At 41.2% G+C, this 17467-nt stretch overlaps 1 protein-coding gene across 2 annotated transcripts in view; it reads left to right on the top strand.

The window, feature by feature from the left end:
* The window catches only part of MAPK12 (mitogen-activated protein kinase 12), an 86117-nt gene that overhangs the window by 51634 nt on the left and 17016 nt on the right, over window positions 1–17467 (top strand). Inside the window, exons 5-8 of one of the 2 annotated variants that reach the window (XM_018576737.1) lie at window positions 5600–5629; window positions 7839–7886; window positions 9486–9600; window positions 16397–16468. In XM_018576737.1, coding sequence (XP_018432239.1) covers window positions 5600–5629; window positions 7839–7886; window positions 9486–9600; window positions 16397–16468 — 265 coding nt within the window. The remainder of the gene's footprint in view (window positions 1–5599; window positions 5630–7838; window positions 7887–9485; window positions 9601–16396; window positions 16469–17467) is intronic. The other variant, XM_018576738.1, reaches the window with a different exon arrangement.

Below are 17467 nucleotides of genomic sequence, written 5' to 3' on the forward strand. Positions count from 1 at the left end.
ATTGAGATGACCTTTTGATATTGACCAAATACTTATTATCCACCATAATTTGCAAATAAATTTGTTCCAAATCAGCCAATGTGATTTGTCTGGATTTGTTTTCTCATTTTGTCTCTCATAGTTGAGGTCTACCTATGATGCCAATTACAGGCCTCTCTCATCTTTTTAAGTGGGAGAACTTACACAATATACATATATACACACACACACACACACACACACACTGAGTGGCCAGATTATTATGACCACACCATCAGTTCTTCGTTGGGACACCTTTTGCCTTCAATACTACGGCGATTCTTCTTGGCATTGACTCCACGAAATGTTGAAAGGTGATGCGAGGAATCTGACACCATGCCTGATGAATAGCACTGTCCAGTTCTGTGAGATTTGATGGTTGTGGAACCAGCTGCCTGATGGCTCTTTCAACTTCGTCCCACAAATGCTCAATTGGATTGAGATCTGATGATTGTGGGGGCCACCTGAGCAAGGTAAATTCTCCCTCATGTTCTTGAAACCACTCCTGCACAATATGAGCACCGTGGCATTGGCGCATTGTCTTGTTGGAAGAAGCCATCTCCATTGGGATATGCCATCAACATGATAGTATGAACTTGATCAGCAACGATACTTTGGTATGTTGTGCTATTCAGACGTTGTTCCACACGAATTAAAGGGCCGAAAACATGCCCCAAACCATAACACTACCCCCACCAGCTTGAAGGGTTGTACTCATGCATGTGGGGTGCATGCTTTCATGCTGTTCCCGCCAAATTCTCACTCTGCCATCTGCATGATGCAACTGGAAACGTGATTCATTGGACCACATTACTTTTTTGCAATGCTCGACTGTCCAATCCTTGTGTTCCTGTGCGAATTGGAGACGTTTTTTCTGGAAAGTTAAAGTCACACTAAACTCGGGCATTAAATCTTAAAAATACATTCAAGTACCTTAACTATTAACAAATATGTTTTTTATTTGTCCATCACTCAGCTATAGATACTTAAATCATCTCTGAATTCATGTTGACACTCTCCTTCCTTCTGGAGGGTGGCTACATTTGTTCCCCGTGGTCCCTGTGTGTTTTGTAAAGTAGCTACCATTCCAGCTCCACTTTCCTTAGGTGATCTGGAAGCAAACTGGACAATGCTTTATAAGTGTCCTTTCTTTCTTTCTTTCTTTTTTTTGCCTTCCTTTGGATCAACTGTGGGTAATAGGGGTTCTGTTTGTGGAGGTTTTTCTTTTATTGTGAACTTCCTATACGATACTGTTTCAGTTTGGTTCATTAATACGCCGTCTGAAAAAAGTATATTATTTGAAAATTAAATATAAAGTAGCTACACAATTACTCCACAATTACCTATTCTTTCCATATTATATTTAATGTATATTGTATAATTGTTCACATTTGTTTTTATAGTTCAGGCACACACAAACATTCACATATTCCTTAGTTTTGGTTCATCATTTTCAGTTTCAGGATATGTATGACATTACTGTGCATTGTTCAGGCTTGTCTGAAATGCCTAGTTCTCCCAATGTATAGCCTGTTCCAAGTCCTGTTCCCACATGCTGCATTCTCTATAGAGATATTTGGAGTGGTCTATCTGATTGTGACTAAACTGCAGCAATGTTACTGATTCTTATTGATAGAGAAGCTGAAAGTGGATCTGTGGGACATTACCAGATTTTATAACCCAAAACTTCCTGACGTACATGACCTTTGTTTCACTGGCATGTTTTAAGGTTTTGGCGTTAGTTTTGCATGTGATTTCAACACTTTGGCTATATTCCATGAAATATGGCTTTTGGTATGAATATGGCAGTTTCGTGACATGGCCTCCTAGAGGTGCCTGTTGATGAAATATTAACTAACAATGTTTAGTACCTCATTCAACTGGAAAAATCCCAAGTGTATCTTTCCACATAAAAAGTCTCAAAATCTGCACCAAATAGTGGTGCATTTTTAATATGCGCCAAATAAACTATGTGCGCTGCAACATAATAATTTGACATTTGATGCACCAAGATAAGATTTTGCATGCAACCATTTTCATTCCTCCACAATCTCCAGTCTTAATTTATCTGCCCAATGTCTTTTTTGGGTAAATAATAATTTGTCAAGGTTTTCTTACCTGCACATTGGATTTTGGGCTGTGACAAAGAAATTAGAAATGGTGCAGTACAGCTGAAAATGGATCTCGGTATCGGACATGACTTAGGAAAAAACTAGTCTTTGAGTTGAACAATTATTTGGATAGAAACTCCTGAGAACTGTTGGTCAAGGGTATTTTTTAAAGGAGAACTATGAGGTGAGTGTTTTTCACTGACCTCATAGTTCTAGCCGACCTGTGACAATGAGACTGTCACAGGTCGGCTCAGTAGATCGGGAGGTGAGTGAACACGTCCTGGCGTTCACTCACCTCTCGATCCTGTCACGGCTGGATTCCCCCCTCCCCGCTCCGATCCGCCAGCGCTGACTGGAGGAACGGACGGGGGAGGGGGCGGGTACAGCTGGCTCTGCCTCTAGGTAGGCAGAGCCAGCTGTCAGCCACGCAGCTGGGCGGATCCAGACATAATTGTCAGGATCTGCTTCAGCTGTGGTGTCTTAGTATACCGCGAGCAGTAGCTCGCAGTATACTGCGGCGTCTCAGTATACCGCAAGCTACAGCTCGCGGTATACTGAGCCTAGTGTGACGTGTCCTCCCGTTACCCTAAGGAGAACTATGGGGAAAAGCCCTAACCCCATAGTTCTCCTTTAAGGAATGAGTATTGCCACTTACATCACAGTTACTTTTTAACCAGATCAGGCAATGGCCTTGCACAGGCAGACCTCACACTAAGGTACAGTGATGGTGAGAGACCTGCTTTTATTTATGAATCACCACACAGCTTTTGTCCCCTGCTGTTAAAGTTTATGTAAACCCCAAACCAGAAATGTAATACATTGCAGCTTACCAGTCCTCACATGTAGTGGCTGCATTCGTGTTTATTTTTACCTGTGATCCTGCAAATAATACAGTTCCTGTCCACTGTATCTATGGAAGGGGTCATGGCTGCCACCCAGGCTAGACTGTGAACTAGGGATGCACCGATACCAAGTATTTTGGTGACTACTCGTACTCGCCCAAATGCTCCGATACCGGAATGTCCGGTCAGAGAAAGATTTCCTCTGACCAGCAGTGCCGTAGGGGGATTATGGAGGCGGCTTCCCGGGCAATCAGGAAGCCGGTTGGCGAGTAATGACCTTTCCGACTTCCTGATTGGCCGGAAAGCCGGCTTCCCAGCCAATCAGCATTGAGCCATCGAACAGCCAGCTCCTTGCTGATTGACTGGAAAGCCGGCTTTCCGGGCAATCAGGGAGGCGGGTCATTACTCGCCGCTGGGAAGCCGGCTCGATGCTGATTGGCTGGCAAGCCGGTTTACCGGCCAAACAGCATTGAGCAGGCTTCCCGGACACTAAGGAAGCCTGGTGGCATGTCATTACCCTCCGCCCGGCTTCCTGATTGTCCGGGAAGCCGGCTCCGGGCCAGCGGAAGGACTGGTATCGGTACTTGGTATCGGCAAGTACCAAAAGCGAGATATCAGTACTCGATACCGAAAAAACTTTATAGATGCATCCCTACTTTAAACGTGTCTGCCTGTGTACATCTCCATGGAGAGTAGTTTACAAAAGGAAGATAACATTTTCTTCAAGATCTGCTCAGAGAAAGTTACAAGACATGGCATTTCTGGAATTATAAAACAGGTCTTTGCTGTGCTTGCTTAAATTGTTCGATGCCTGGAAAAAGGAAACTAATGCAGCCACTACATGAAAGGATTGGTATCCTGCAATATATTTACATTTTAGTTATCATGTAATATGTCACAAGAGATGGATGAATTAGTTGTAACAGCTTGCAGATATCACCTGGAGCTGACTTAATGCTGTAGATTTTAACGTTTGTGCTGAATTTTATTATTTGTGTGTGATCACAAAGCTGGACATCTCTCTAGTCTGTCCTGGAAGCTATGAAGTCACCATCAGGAAGACACTTGTGTGAACTGGCCAGTTATTAATGCTTGAAGTATTCTCCTCACATAGTCCATCTGTTCATAGCTGCACATAGTGTGTCTTACTTCTGTTACTGTCTGTGACCTTATGTTGTGCCCACAGGCCACAATAATGTTTTTGGTAATTTCCTATTGTTCATTTGGCTGTGATTCTGATGTGCTTTTTGGGTTTCATTTTTGCATAGTGTCCTGAATAGGGTGGAGGTAAAACATTCTTGCCATTACTCCAGGTTAGAGGATTTTACAATTGCTTCTTTTGACATTAAAAGGTGAGATCCTGAGAAACACATCAATAAACAGCAAAGTTTTATGCATTAGTTGTGATGTTTTTGTGAGTACGGAATTGGTAGTTTTGTGGTTAAAGCTGTAGGCAATTGCTACTTTGCAGGGGAGGCTTTCTAAAACTGTACGTACATTCATTCCACTTGCATTATTTGGTGCGATAACAGGGCTGCCATTAGCAATTATGAGGCCCTGTACAGCCTGCCTGAACATCTATGCATGATGCACAAATCACAAAAGAGACAGCAGGGAGCCATGTGCCCACTATCCCTGGAGTGAGGTGGGGAGGTGGAGCCTGGGTGTGATGCTGCTTCTGAAGATGACAAAGAAGGCCTGTCCTCCCCGGGTGCTAGATGCTGCTGGGCTGCATGATTGTCAGCCTACTGCTGTCACTGTGTGCCAGCATTGCACAGCACTGTCTGCTGCCTCTGCCCCACTGCCTAAGCTCGGAGCTGCCAATGAAATGCTGCTGTTCGCAGGTCTGCCATTGGGGCACAGTACAGCTTACAGGCAGCACCTACCGGGCTTCCCTGGTCGCCCGATGGGGCCTGAGCCCTGCACAGGAGAACTGCCTGTACCCCCCTATGGGCGGGCCTGTGTGCTAGACATATATTAAGATATATAGTGTGTATGTGTGTGTATGTATTGTGTGTGTGTGTATATATGTGTGTGTGCGTGTGTATATATATATATATATATATATATATATATATAACATTTATTATAATTTCTGGAGCAAAGAAACTTTTTGGAACCCACTGTACATAATCAAGGAAAAACTGGCTACAGAAAGCTGCAATGCTTACTTTCAGTGAGGTTTAAAAGAACAGCTGAACTGCACATTAACGTTAGAAAATAAATGGTCCCAGATTAGAACTACATTTAAGAAAATGAATGGGAATAATTATATGACGATGATATTTTTTTAAACTAAAGGCAGCTCTAGGGCTAGTACCTTTAAAGTGTATGTAAAGCCAAACTTTTTTAGTATGCTCATCTGTATTTGTCTGTAACGGAGAACAATATAGTAATTTACATGCCCACAAGGTGGCACCATAAAAATTTTTAATTTGCTCTCTAATCAAGTGTCGCCTGTGCTACCATAGGCTGGAATAAAACATCTGTGGTTACTGTTCACATTAGTTTACTAGTTATATCCTACATGCGTAGACCTCTGATGTCTTGTGTTTTATGTGACTTAAATCATTGTGAATTACAGACACATGATAATGTCTTCTCACTTATTTCTAATTATCTTTTCAGTACATCCATTCAGCTGGTATCATCCATAGGGTAAGTATTCAACATTTCATTTTTTGGGGGAAAAAAGTTTCCATTTCTGGCTTGCTGCTTTTACCTATGGTAAAATATTACGGCATGGTTATGTTGGGAGGTCTGTTGAAATATTCTGCAGTCTCTTGTTTCAGGCCCTCTGCAGTGTTGATTTGCATCCCCAGTAGGATATAAATTACTGTCTGACAGTAATGATCACTTTGTGCTTCTTTAACAAGGAAAACCAAAAATAAGCTCGACTTGATTCAGTTTTTAATAGTCCTTTCCTTCACGCACACTATAGTCTTTGTTGTGGGAGGATGTAACCTCAAGTGACTGCTTAGTACCAGTTCAGTCTTGGTAACTTTTTAATTGCTTTAATTGTATGTTCTGTATCAAAAGCCAAATGAGTTATATAACCGTTTCCCTGACATCAATTCTTACCCTGAATTTTCCATAGAGGGACATCAATGCTATTAATTCCCTGTATAAATGTCTCTTAACTGGTAACAAGGTAACCTAGTTTCAAGTTAAAATAGATGTCCAGCGAATGTATGAGCTTCATCTTGTTATATTTAGGGTCTGATTCCAATCTGCTTAAAATAGTATTGGTTGGTGGCATTTAGTTAGTGTTTTTAATTCGGTATTAATATTAAATAACTCCTCTGAGCACAGTCATACCTAAATAGCTAAAAAAACATAACCTTATTATAATTTTTGAAGAACAATACTAAACCAACATGTAACAGCTGTATTGTATGGTTTCCATTTTCCCCATTAAAACCTACTATCACAGGCTGGAAAATGTACATGTAAAATTAGGTGATGCACTGACACTAGTATCAATGTCATTACCGAGTATTTGGGCGTTTAATGACCAGCTTTCAGGCCAATCAACGTCGAGCCTTCCACACAGCATGGATCCCGCTTCCTGGGTAATGACATGCCGCCCGGCTTCCTGATTGCCCAGGAAGCCAGCTCCGCGCAAGCGGAAGTATCGGTACTCGGTGTTGGCGAGTACCGAAAGATAAATATCGGCACTCATACTCGATACCGAAAAAACGGTATTGGTGCATCCCTAGTATAAATAGGGGCACCAGATTTCTTTATTTATTACAGGTATTTATAAGGGATGCACCGATACCAAGTACAGTACTCGGTACATGTACAGATACTTATCCAGCTCCAAGACTAACTAGAGAAAAATTCAAAAGTTAGGAGGCAGCTGTCATTTGTAAGGAGCACACGGAGCTCCTGGGATTTGTACATCTCTGTTTAATGTATGATTTTGTTTTAATAAATATAAATAAAGGGATGCACCAATACCAGTTTTGCGAGTACAAGTACTGATACTTGCCCAAGTACTTATAAGTACGAGTACTGATACATTTTTGTTTATTGTCATGTGACAGTTTTTTTAAAAACAATATCGACTAATGATTTCAGGACAGTGGTGGAGCACCAGAGCCAGGTCCCAGCTGCAACCGCTGCAACCCTTGTAGTTCTCATGAAAATGCCAAGTATCGGCATTGGTACTCCAAGTATCGGTGCATCCCTAGTATTTATATAGCGCCAACACTTTACCCACCACTTTACATACAGACCAATCACATCAGTCCCTGCCCTCAAGGAGTTTACAATCTAGGGTCCCTATCTCACATGGATACATATGAGGGCCAATTTAGACAGGAGCCAATTAACCTTCCAGCAGGTCTTTGGATTGTGGTGCAGAAACCCACGCAAGCACAGGGAAAACATGCAAACTCCATGCAGATAGTGTCCTGATTTGAATTTGCGACCCAAAAGTGCTAACCACTACGCCACTGTGTCCTCGAGATGCAAAGGTGCTTTTTGTTGCCCTCAAGGGAGGTCACTTAGGGCCTGATGTCACCGGGGAAGCTCAAATCGGCATTAATGTTTCCAGAAATCAGCTTATTCATTGTCATCCTTACATGAATATACATGGATATATATTTATTAGGCTGTAAATGTGACCAAACATTCACTGCAGGTGAATCAATCACAGTCATGTAAAACTTATGTGCCAGGAAGTTTCACCTGCAGTAAATGTTTGGTAATAGTCACATTCACTGCTTTATAAATGTACTCCTTGGTGTTTCAGTGGCTCTTTATTTTAGAACAACATCTGGGTCTTTAATTATCTCATTCATTTCATAAATGATTAGTGACTACCATAACAGATATGCTATTGTTGTGTATTTATCAACAGGACCTAAAGCCTGGAAACCTGGCAGTGAATGAAGATTGTGAGTTAAAGGTATTGAAAAGTACTTTGCCTGACTGATTTAGCCACGTGGATATCTTGTAAAAAATGTTCTGTATTATTTAGCTCTACAAGTAAATCTGCTACATTCCATAATAGGAATTTTTCAATTGCATCAATATAATGGTAGATTCCTTGTGGCCTGACCAGGATTAGCTGGTCAGGCCACAAAACTTAGACTGTCCCTGTGAGCAGCATGTTTGTCTCCCTTACATAGCAGCTCTAATGTTGACCTCATATATGGAAATTGTTTGGTAGTTTTTTTCCAATGAAAATCTGGTTAAAATTACCTAATGCACAAATGTAACCTAACCACAACAAATTTTTCAACACTGTGAAATGGTCTAAAGTAGGGATGCACCGATACCGATAATAGTATTGTTGCCGGTGCCGAATATTTGGGCGAGTATTCAGGAAGCCGGGCAGCGTGTAATGACTTGCTGCCCGGCTTTCTGATTGGCCAGCTTCCAGACCAATCAGGAAGCTGAGCGCCATGTAATTACCTAGTGACGAGAAGCATGGATACGGCTTCCCTGCTAAGTCTTTACACACCACCTGGCTTCCTGGCTAATCAGGAAGCCAGGTAGCGAGTCATTACACGCTGCCTGGCTTCCTGAATGAGACTTCCGGTATTCGGTATCGGCGAGTACCAGAAAAAAAATAACGGTACTCGTTCTCGATACCGAAATACCGGTATCGGTGCATCCCTAGTCTAAAGTGTTGGTGGTTGGCTCCCTTGATCTATTTAGCTGTTCTTGCAATTGAAAGCTGGTTAAAAATTATTGACATTGTCTGGCCAAGCATAAGACTTCTTACGGGTTCTGAGCTCATTGCAGAATGACACAGCTCCAGCCTTGGAAACCCCATCCACACAGCCTGACATTGTATGTGTGGCTCAAAGCTCTGCTGGACATTTATGAGTTCCAGTAAATAAATAGTTTAGAAAGATTTGCAACTTATGTTGGCTTTTTAAAGATACTACGATGATATTTTCTCTGATCAATGGTAGATAAAACATATCAGTGTATGTGCATGTCAGTAAAACATGACTGGTGATGAGAGGACAAGGAGAAAAGTGTCTGCACTTTCATGTTTCATAAAATTACCTTTACTGTGCAAGCGTGATGGTCAATAAAGAAGGAAATCTGGATCTTTTGTTGCCGTAGGACAATGTTCATTGTCACTGGATGACCTACCGTAAATGTCTTGACTAATTTGAAAAGATAGTAGGCTGCCATTTCTGATGTCTTCATTTGATAATGTTATTTCCCTGGCTGTCTTGCTAATGCTTTGGCTTCATTGTTTTCTTAGCAGTTGACTTGAAACATATTGAGATCAGGGATTCGGACACTTATTCAGAGCATACTTGTTCCTGGTATACTAGACAGTAAATACATATTGTGAATAATGTGTATAGCCCTAGGACAAATTGTCTGTGAAGCAAGTGAAAATATAGATGAGCTGATAAGCTTACATGTTGTACATGTCCTGTGTCACTGTTCTCTAGCTCTTCTTTTTTTTTAAGCTAATGCTTCCTCCTACACTAAACTGTTGGCTGATGTCCACATAATTATTGCTCACATATGTTCACAGATCCTTGATTTTGGACTGGCAAGGCATACAGACAGTGAAATGACAGGTTATGTGGTGACCAGATGGTACAGAGCCCCAGAGGTGATTCTCAATTGGATGCATTATACACAGACAGGTATGGTGTTTGGGCTAGTACTACTACAATGTTACCCCTCACACGGTATGCTTTTCTGTCTAAACAAGCTGTTCATAGATTGCTAATGCATTCATAATATCACTTTACTTACTGACTTAAAATGTTTTTTGTCCTCTGTCTTAGGAATGGTATCAGTATTTTGAAAGTAAATTAGACTGCTGTTCTGAGGCCAGGCCTACATAATCTAATGTTTGTAAGAGATTGTTGGGTAGCACTTAGACCAACAGATGAGCAATTTTGTACATCAGAAATATTTTAATAGCAAATTGAGGCATTTCAGCATGTTAGAAAATGTCAGTTTACCCGCCGCTGATATTTGTTATACAAGACTAAATGTCTTGTATACAAGACTAAATGGACTAAATTCTAGACAAAGTACCCGATTGATGGAGTCCATGGTGGTGCCCTGCCCCACCAAAGATTTTCTGGAGTCTACTACTTGAAACAGAGGAGGGTTAGTCTTCATTCTTCAGTCGTCATAATCTAAAATAAAGAAAAATTCAGTTAGACTTGTGTTAATGGCTGCAGCAAATGAGAAGACCTGAGACTAGCAAGAAAAAAAAGCTGTCCTGCCACTGAAACCACTGACCTTTAAAAAGCTGGTGTGTGACTTATTCTGTTGGGTGGGCTGTGACTGTATTAACCAGGGTTTACATGGCAAAGCGCTATCATATAGATGGTATATACCTTGGGAGTTACAATTTACTTGAAGAGACCAGGGACGTGCGGTCAGGGGAGGCAGGTGAGGCAGAGCCTTACCTAGTATCATGAAGAAAAAAGGTGTCAGCTTCAAGACTGAAGCTGACCGCTTTTTCCCCATTCAGAGCGGGTTGTTTGTTGCAGGTTACACAGCAGGGAAATCCTCTCCGCTGTGTAACCTGTCATGGATGGAGCACTGCCTGTTAATTACAGGCAGCGCTGCATCCAGCTTTTGACAGGTAGTTAGGTTACACAGCAGCGAGCTTCCCCACTGCTTGTGTAACCTAACTTGGTGAAGCAAAAGCTGTCACTGCCTCTACTCTGTTTTAGAGGCGTGAGCTCTGTGGATGGCTTGGACCAATGGCAAAGCGCCATTGGTCCAAGCTATCCAATCAAAAAAAAGAAAACAAAACAGTGGGGACATCGATCTTGATGCCTCACCAGAGACGAGCAAATGAGGGACAGGGAGGGTCCTCCCTGGCTCCTCCCTTCCTCCTCCTTCCCACACAGATTGGTTAGCGAGCTGGGGGCGGGGCTTTGGCATGATGGGGTGGAGCTTCGGCGGGCTGGGGGATGCCTCACCCAGCACAGACGGCACGGCACGTGGAAGAGATTCAAAAAGTGGTTGTGTATTTGCAGAGCTACACAGTCCTAGTATTCCAGTAATAATAAAAACCCAACAAAATGGCAGCAGTAACAGAAATAGTAATAGTCCCAATAAATAAATATAAATGTGGAAAGGAAAGTGGCTGTTAACAGGGCCAAGTAACATATGAGATATTGCAATGATACCTCAATGATACCAAGCAGAATAACACAGGTCCAGTGACAACAAAACATAGGCAAAGTGTATTTCCTTTTCAGGTTCTTAAAATGAATGACTTTCAAATGTAAACTTTCTGTTATGAAATCTTATGTTCTAGAGCAGCTTTACATTTTACCAGTTGATACTGGGCACAATTGGCTGCTTTTTTTTTTTTTTAAGGTAAAAGAAAGTATAGTTGTTTTGTACATTCTCTATTAGATCACAAAATATTTTTCCTGTTTTTTTGTTTGAGGCAAATCCAAAATATTGCATATTAATATTTTGTATTCCACTATCCAACCAGCTGGTGGCACTCTGGGCTTCCTTTCAGATGTTTCCACATTTTACTTTACTATCCTGTTCTTAAAAGCCTGTTTACATGGCATAATGGCGCAAGCTGAAATTACAACACACAAGAAGTCAGAGCAGTGACTCCTCGCATTCTGTCCCCTTCACTTGAGTTCATAGAAGGTTTCAGTCAGAGACAGTGAGGGGAATTTATCAAAACTGGGGCAGTCGTGCATGGCAACCAGTTAGCTTCTCTATTTAATTTTCAAATCTTAACTGAACGAACTGAAGAGAGAGGCTGATTGGTTGCCACAGGCAACTGCTCTAGATTCTGTCCCCTTCACTTGACTTAAAGTGACATTAAACCCTCAGATTTTTTAACATAAACCAATACTGTAATGTGTGCCTTACTGTAATCCATGGTTGTTTCCCTTCTCTTTGCTGCTCTTCCTTTTTAAATCCTCATGTCTTCTCATGCATAAGGAGAAAACTTCCGTTTTCAGCTCAGGGCCTCTTCCTGTAGTGCTGGCTCAGGTTAGAAGCCTATACAAACGTATACACAGACACCGTACATCCATTCCTGAGACAATGTAGTCTGCTGCAAAACAGAAGTTCTGCAGAGCATGAGAACAGATACAGATTTAAAAGGAAGAGCAGCAAAGAGAAGGGAAACAACCATGGATTACAGTAAGGCACACATTACAGTACGTAATTTTTTTTTATGTAAAAAAAAATCTGAGGGTTTAATGTCACTTTAATAGACGGTTTCAGTCAGACAGTGAGGGGAATTTATCAAAACTGGAGCAGTTGTGCATGGCAACCAATCACCGTATTTTTCGCTCCATAAGACGCACTTTTTCCACCCAAAGGGAGGGGGAAAATGTGCCTGTGCGTCATATGGACCGAATCCCGACGTCCGAGACATGCAGTTTCGGGCGCCGGGCGAGTAGTTTTTTTGTACATTTAGCCCTGCTAAAGCAGAGCTAAATGTACAGTAGGAGCCACTTCACGTTTAATGCAAGTGATATCATTAGATCACTTGTATTAAAACCGAGCAACGGAGGCGGTGATCGAGATCACCATAGAGCAGACAAAGAACGGACGTTCTTCGTCTGCTCAATAAATCCTTCCTTCTGTATTAAACTAATGTTTGTAAGTTTGTATCTGTGAGTGTGGATAAAAGATAAATCAGTTAAAATAAAAATGTATGAACTGAAAAATAGTGGTGAAAAAGGGGTTAACTCAAAACATATATTTCATATATTTTGGCTTTAGATATCATTTATTAAAAGTGTCTGAAACAGGACTCTCTGGAGTAGTCTGCGCTACTAATCTGGCACCACTTTTCCACTCCTATACACCACTTTAATAATTGAGGCCTATATTTTCCCTGCTGACCTTTTTTTTATTTTTTTAAGCCAACTTAAAATTACACTTTCATCTAGTAGCATTGAATGCTTTTACTGATGCATTTGCTAGAGATTTTGAATATGTAATTTTAGCCTTAACTGAAATGACATAAAATTTGCCAATTTACAGAATGCAAATTGATTAGACACGTAAGGCTCAAGTGCTGCCATATAGTCATGGTTTACATACACTTTAAAGGGTAATTCTGGTTTCCTACCAAATGTGGGAAATGTAAATGACCTCTTCAAAATGGTCCCCTTTGCCCGCACTTGTAATGTGAATGTTCAATTTACCTTTTTTGTGAATGAAGCTTTGTTCACTCTGGATATCCAATCATGTGCAAGAGGGGAAAAAATTGATTTTTGCTTGCACCTGATTGGATATTCAGGAACACTGCTTCACCTTATTTACAAAGCTAAGTGAACATTCCATTTACAAAGTCAAGAGCCTGTACTCCTTTAGTAAATCAAACCCCCTTAGCTTTAAATGAAAGTTAGAAGAGGTTTTGATGGAGGAAAGAGTTTTTAAAGTTTCTACTAACATTTAAAACTTCATGTTGCATTAAAAAAAGAAATCAAAACATTTAAACTGAGTTCTTAATAAGCTGCTACCGATGGTTTGTTTGACTAAAACAATGCACTTCACTTCTTTTGACACAATTCTCTGCACGCTAAACCAGAAACTAAATGGAATACTAGTAATTAACGTTCCCCTTTGCAGATTGTTTGTGTCAGAAGAAATTTGTTTTAAAGAAATAATAGTTGCTGAATAGAACGATGACTAACATAACTCCCAGCATGCATGCTGAATAAAGACAATATGAAGCAGCAGCAGCAGAATTGTAATGCAATGCACTGATGAAAATACCGTTTAATAAATAAGGTGAACATATGCTCAAAGCATTATGTAAGGCAGTATAGTTACATGAATAGTGAAGCTAAAGTAACTATATAGAACTGGGGCTGTGTTGAGTGCAATATAGATGAAATATGCCACGACCTATTATATAATCTTGACAACATAAACAACAGGCGGGCCACCACTTAAAAGCGTTATTCAGATATGTAATGCGAATTCCTACATAAATATGCAACGGTGTATGGTTCCCTACTTCCCGCTGTGAATTACTCAGTATGTCTATTGCTGCTGTAACCTTGTTTTATGCCCTCAGCACAACTCCTACCGCAGCTGCATTATTATCTCTATTATGCATACGCTCACAAGAACTCCATATTTTGAAGAACAAACCCACAAACACTTTTAATTTCACTCCCACAACAAGAGTTTTTTTTCCTTTTTATTGAAATGTAGCAAAATGGTCTTTTTATCTTTGTGCAGAAATAAAACACACAAAAAACTGATGCCCCTTGTTGTGTTTTCTGAAAACGGCAGTGCACAGAACATAAAGTAAATAAATGTAATGTAAACATAAAGTAAACGTGGTTGTGCTGATGAAATAACTGTAATACCTGAAATGTTTCTGGTGACAGTATAAAAATGCGATACTTTAAAACAAACAAGTTTTTGTAAGTAGGTTGTCAGATTTTTTTCATTCTTTTTTTTTTTTTATGACGTGAACGTTGAGCATAAAAAGATGTTAAAGGTTTTTTCCAGCCAGAGGTATTTTACCCACCGCTGGAAACCAATCCACTCGTTAACATGTATGCTATAGCTGGACCCTGTCCTTTTATTTACACGTTTGTCAGGCTGTGATTTTGTCACAGTACCCCTTTAAGGTCCACCTATGCCTAAATTAATTTCCCTTTATGTAGAAGTGCAAATTGTCTGTATTTCTATAGGACACTAATTACTGAAATGCTTTATTATTTATTCTTTATCATTTTCAGACATGCACCATACAGGGTTATGCCTGAAGTTGCAGAAAAAGATCTCAACTAATGATCAGAGTATCCAACTGTCCTCTGAAGTTTATGGACACCTTGAATGGAACTCTGGGCATAAATTGAGGAAAGAGTAGAACCTCTGTTTGGTGTTTAATTAATTTTGCATAACATTGTGGGGAATGTCATCTCGCCTCCTCTCCTTGGGGTTGTAGGACCTGCCATATCCATTGGGATCCCACCAATATTCATATTTTAGGCATATTCACTTCCAGTCCTTGCCCTAATTGTGTCTTTATAAAGCTGAGCCAACCCATAGGTCACTTTATGCTCAGCTCTCCAGTGCTCCCCTGTTGCTCCTTCCACCTTCAAGCTGCCACCAAAATACCCTTGTTACCTGGTGTTGTCTGGTGTCAGAGCTAAAAGGGAGAGGTGATTTCACCCACTTCGTTTCGTGACAATGGCTGAGCCTAGTAAATGGTCCCATGCACCCCATACCCAGAAACTTGGGATATTTTACAGTGGTGGCCATAGAAGGTGGTCACTATAATTGGATGTGATGATCACCTAGGACTCTCAGCCGAATGGGCTGAGACATGTCAGGAAGCAAGGGATTGTCTGGATATCTGCTTGGGATCCTGGAGCTGGGAGGTTTCAAGGTGATTCTGGAGGAAAGATGAGATCCCTAGTCCTGGGTCCAGGCTTTAGCAGTGGCCAGCACTCGATAATTGCACAGGTGTGCACAGCCATTAAGAAAAGGATGCTGGCTAGGGGAATTAGCTCCAGCTGGGAAAGAGGAACAGACTGTGTTCAGGTGTCAGGAGAACGCCCCCAGAAGTCCGAGAGGAGTCAGGTGGTGAGTGTGCTGGAGGCACACTAAAGGTGCCCATACACCTCACAATTATCGTACGATAATCGTATGCGATTGACTTTTCGTACGATAATCGTGTGAATAGAGTGCCCGACCGATTAGTACTGTACAATCGTACGACTTTTGACAGTCAAGCATGTTTGAAAACTTTGGTCGATCGTACGATGTTCGCATGGTTGGTGGCGTTTCCGTCCGTCAAAAGTCGTACGATTAACACTGCGCAAACTAAAATAATTGCGGTCAATTACCGCAAGTCTTCCAGGTGTTTTTTTATAACTACCGCTGATTGAACCTTGCGATAATCGGGGCAGGATGGGGCCGTCGTACGAAAATCGGTTCAATCATCGGACGAAAAGTTTTGTCCGATAATCGTAAGGTGTATGGGCACCTTAAGACAGCCAAAAGAGACTGGGAGAGAACAAGTGAGGCTTGGAGAGCCGTGAGCCTGAGGGGCCACCAGTACAAGTGTGGGACAGCACTTCAAAGAGGAACAGTGGGTCAGAAGTGCCAATGTTGAAAGTGGAAGCCAGGAGGCTAAACTTGTGTTGCTTTAAAGCCTTTCATGAATGTTGCGCTGAACAACCCCTGCGAGGGTATCCAAGATGGATATATGAACTTTGTGTGGAATAAAAGTGGGCTACCGAGCCCTTAAACCGAAGATATTGCGAGTAGACTGCATTCTTAAGCACTCACCCTATGTGCTAATATCCCCGAACATCACAATATATGTATATATATGTATATGTAAAAATTTATGTGTATGTATATAGCAATACTCTTAACTTTTAACATCCGTTTCCAGTGCAAAATGTATTTGTTTTATATTACCATTTAACTCACTTTTTTTCTCTTTCTCTATAGTGGACATATGGTCTGTTGGCTGCATCATGGCGGAGATGTATACTGGGCGTCCACTCTTCAAGGGTAACGACCGTATCCTTTTTATCTGGTTTCTTTTCAGTTACAGGTATTTTAAAAAATTGTTGAATTACTATCTGATATACAGACATATATTTGCAGTTTTAGCTCCTGTGTAGTTAATTGTTCTGATCCCACTGTTACACTTTGATTTATAATGGAAATGTAAACCTTGAAATGCATACTTGAAGCACAAGCTACCCACTCAGTAATTGTTTTGAATTTAGGCATTGCTGTAGAGCACTAGTTTTCCTCACTAAACTACTTTTGTTGATAACCTGGTGAACTGAGAAACATTACTTGCAGGATGACAAAGAAAGAGGTTTCCCAAATGCTCTTGCTACAGGCTGCTTTCTATGTCTCACATGTGGAAATCCTGAAAAAAGCGTTAGTATTAGTAGAATTAGAAAGAAAAAGGAATTGGCTACACACAAGCTTCAGAAAGTAAGGTCATAGTGACCCTGTTAAGGTGCCCATACACTACTCGATTCTCGTACGAGAATCGAGCAGTGTGAACGAAGACGGGCGACCGTTTTTACTGTACGGTCGCACGTCTTTTGTCGAACCAGCATGCTCGAAAACCCGCCAAGAATCGTACAATTGTCGGCGGGTTTCTAGCATGCTCGTTCGACAGCTGCGGAACGGGCCGGTGTGCGCACGCTGCCCGTACTGCCCGTTCTGCATTGCGGTCATCGAAAGCCCGCCCCTCAGCGATCTACCTGTCCAAGATGGGCAGATCGTACAAGCTTTTAATAAGCTTACGACCATGGTCGTAAGGTGTATGGGCACCTTTTAAGTACCCTGCTGGTTCTGTTACATGTTTCTCATTCACATAGCAAAACATTTAAAAAAATGTCATTGCTACTTGCGGAGTACATGCTCCATTCTTTTTTGTGTAATACATTTTTATTATTATAAAACATATGAAAAAAAACATAAAAGCAACACAGGATGACTGTCAATACTAAATAACATGTAGAATATGTAGAATGGGGGGGGGGGGGGGGGGTAGAG

This window comes from Nanorana parkeri, unplaced genomic scaffold (assembly GCF_000935625.1).
Source record: "Nanorana parkeri isolate BGI_ZX_2015 unplaced genomic scaffold, ASM93562v1 scaffold75, whole genome shotgun sequence".
Lineage (NCBI taxonomy): Eukaryota > Metazoa > Chordata > Amphibia > Anura > Dicroglossidae > Nanorana > Nanorana parkeri.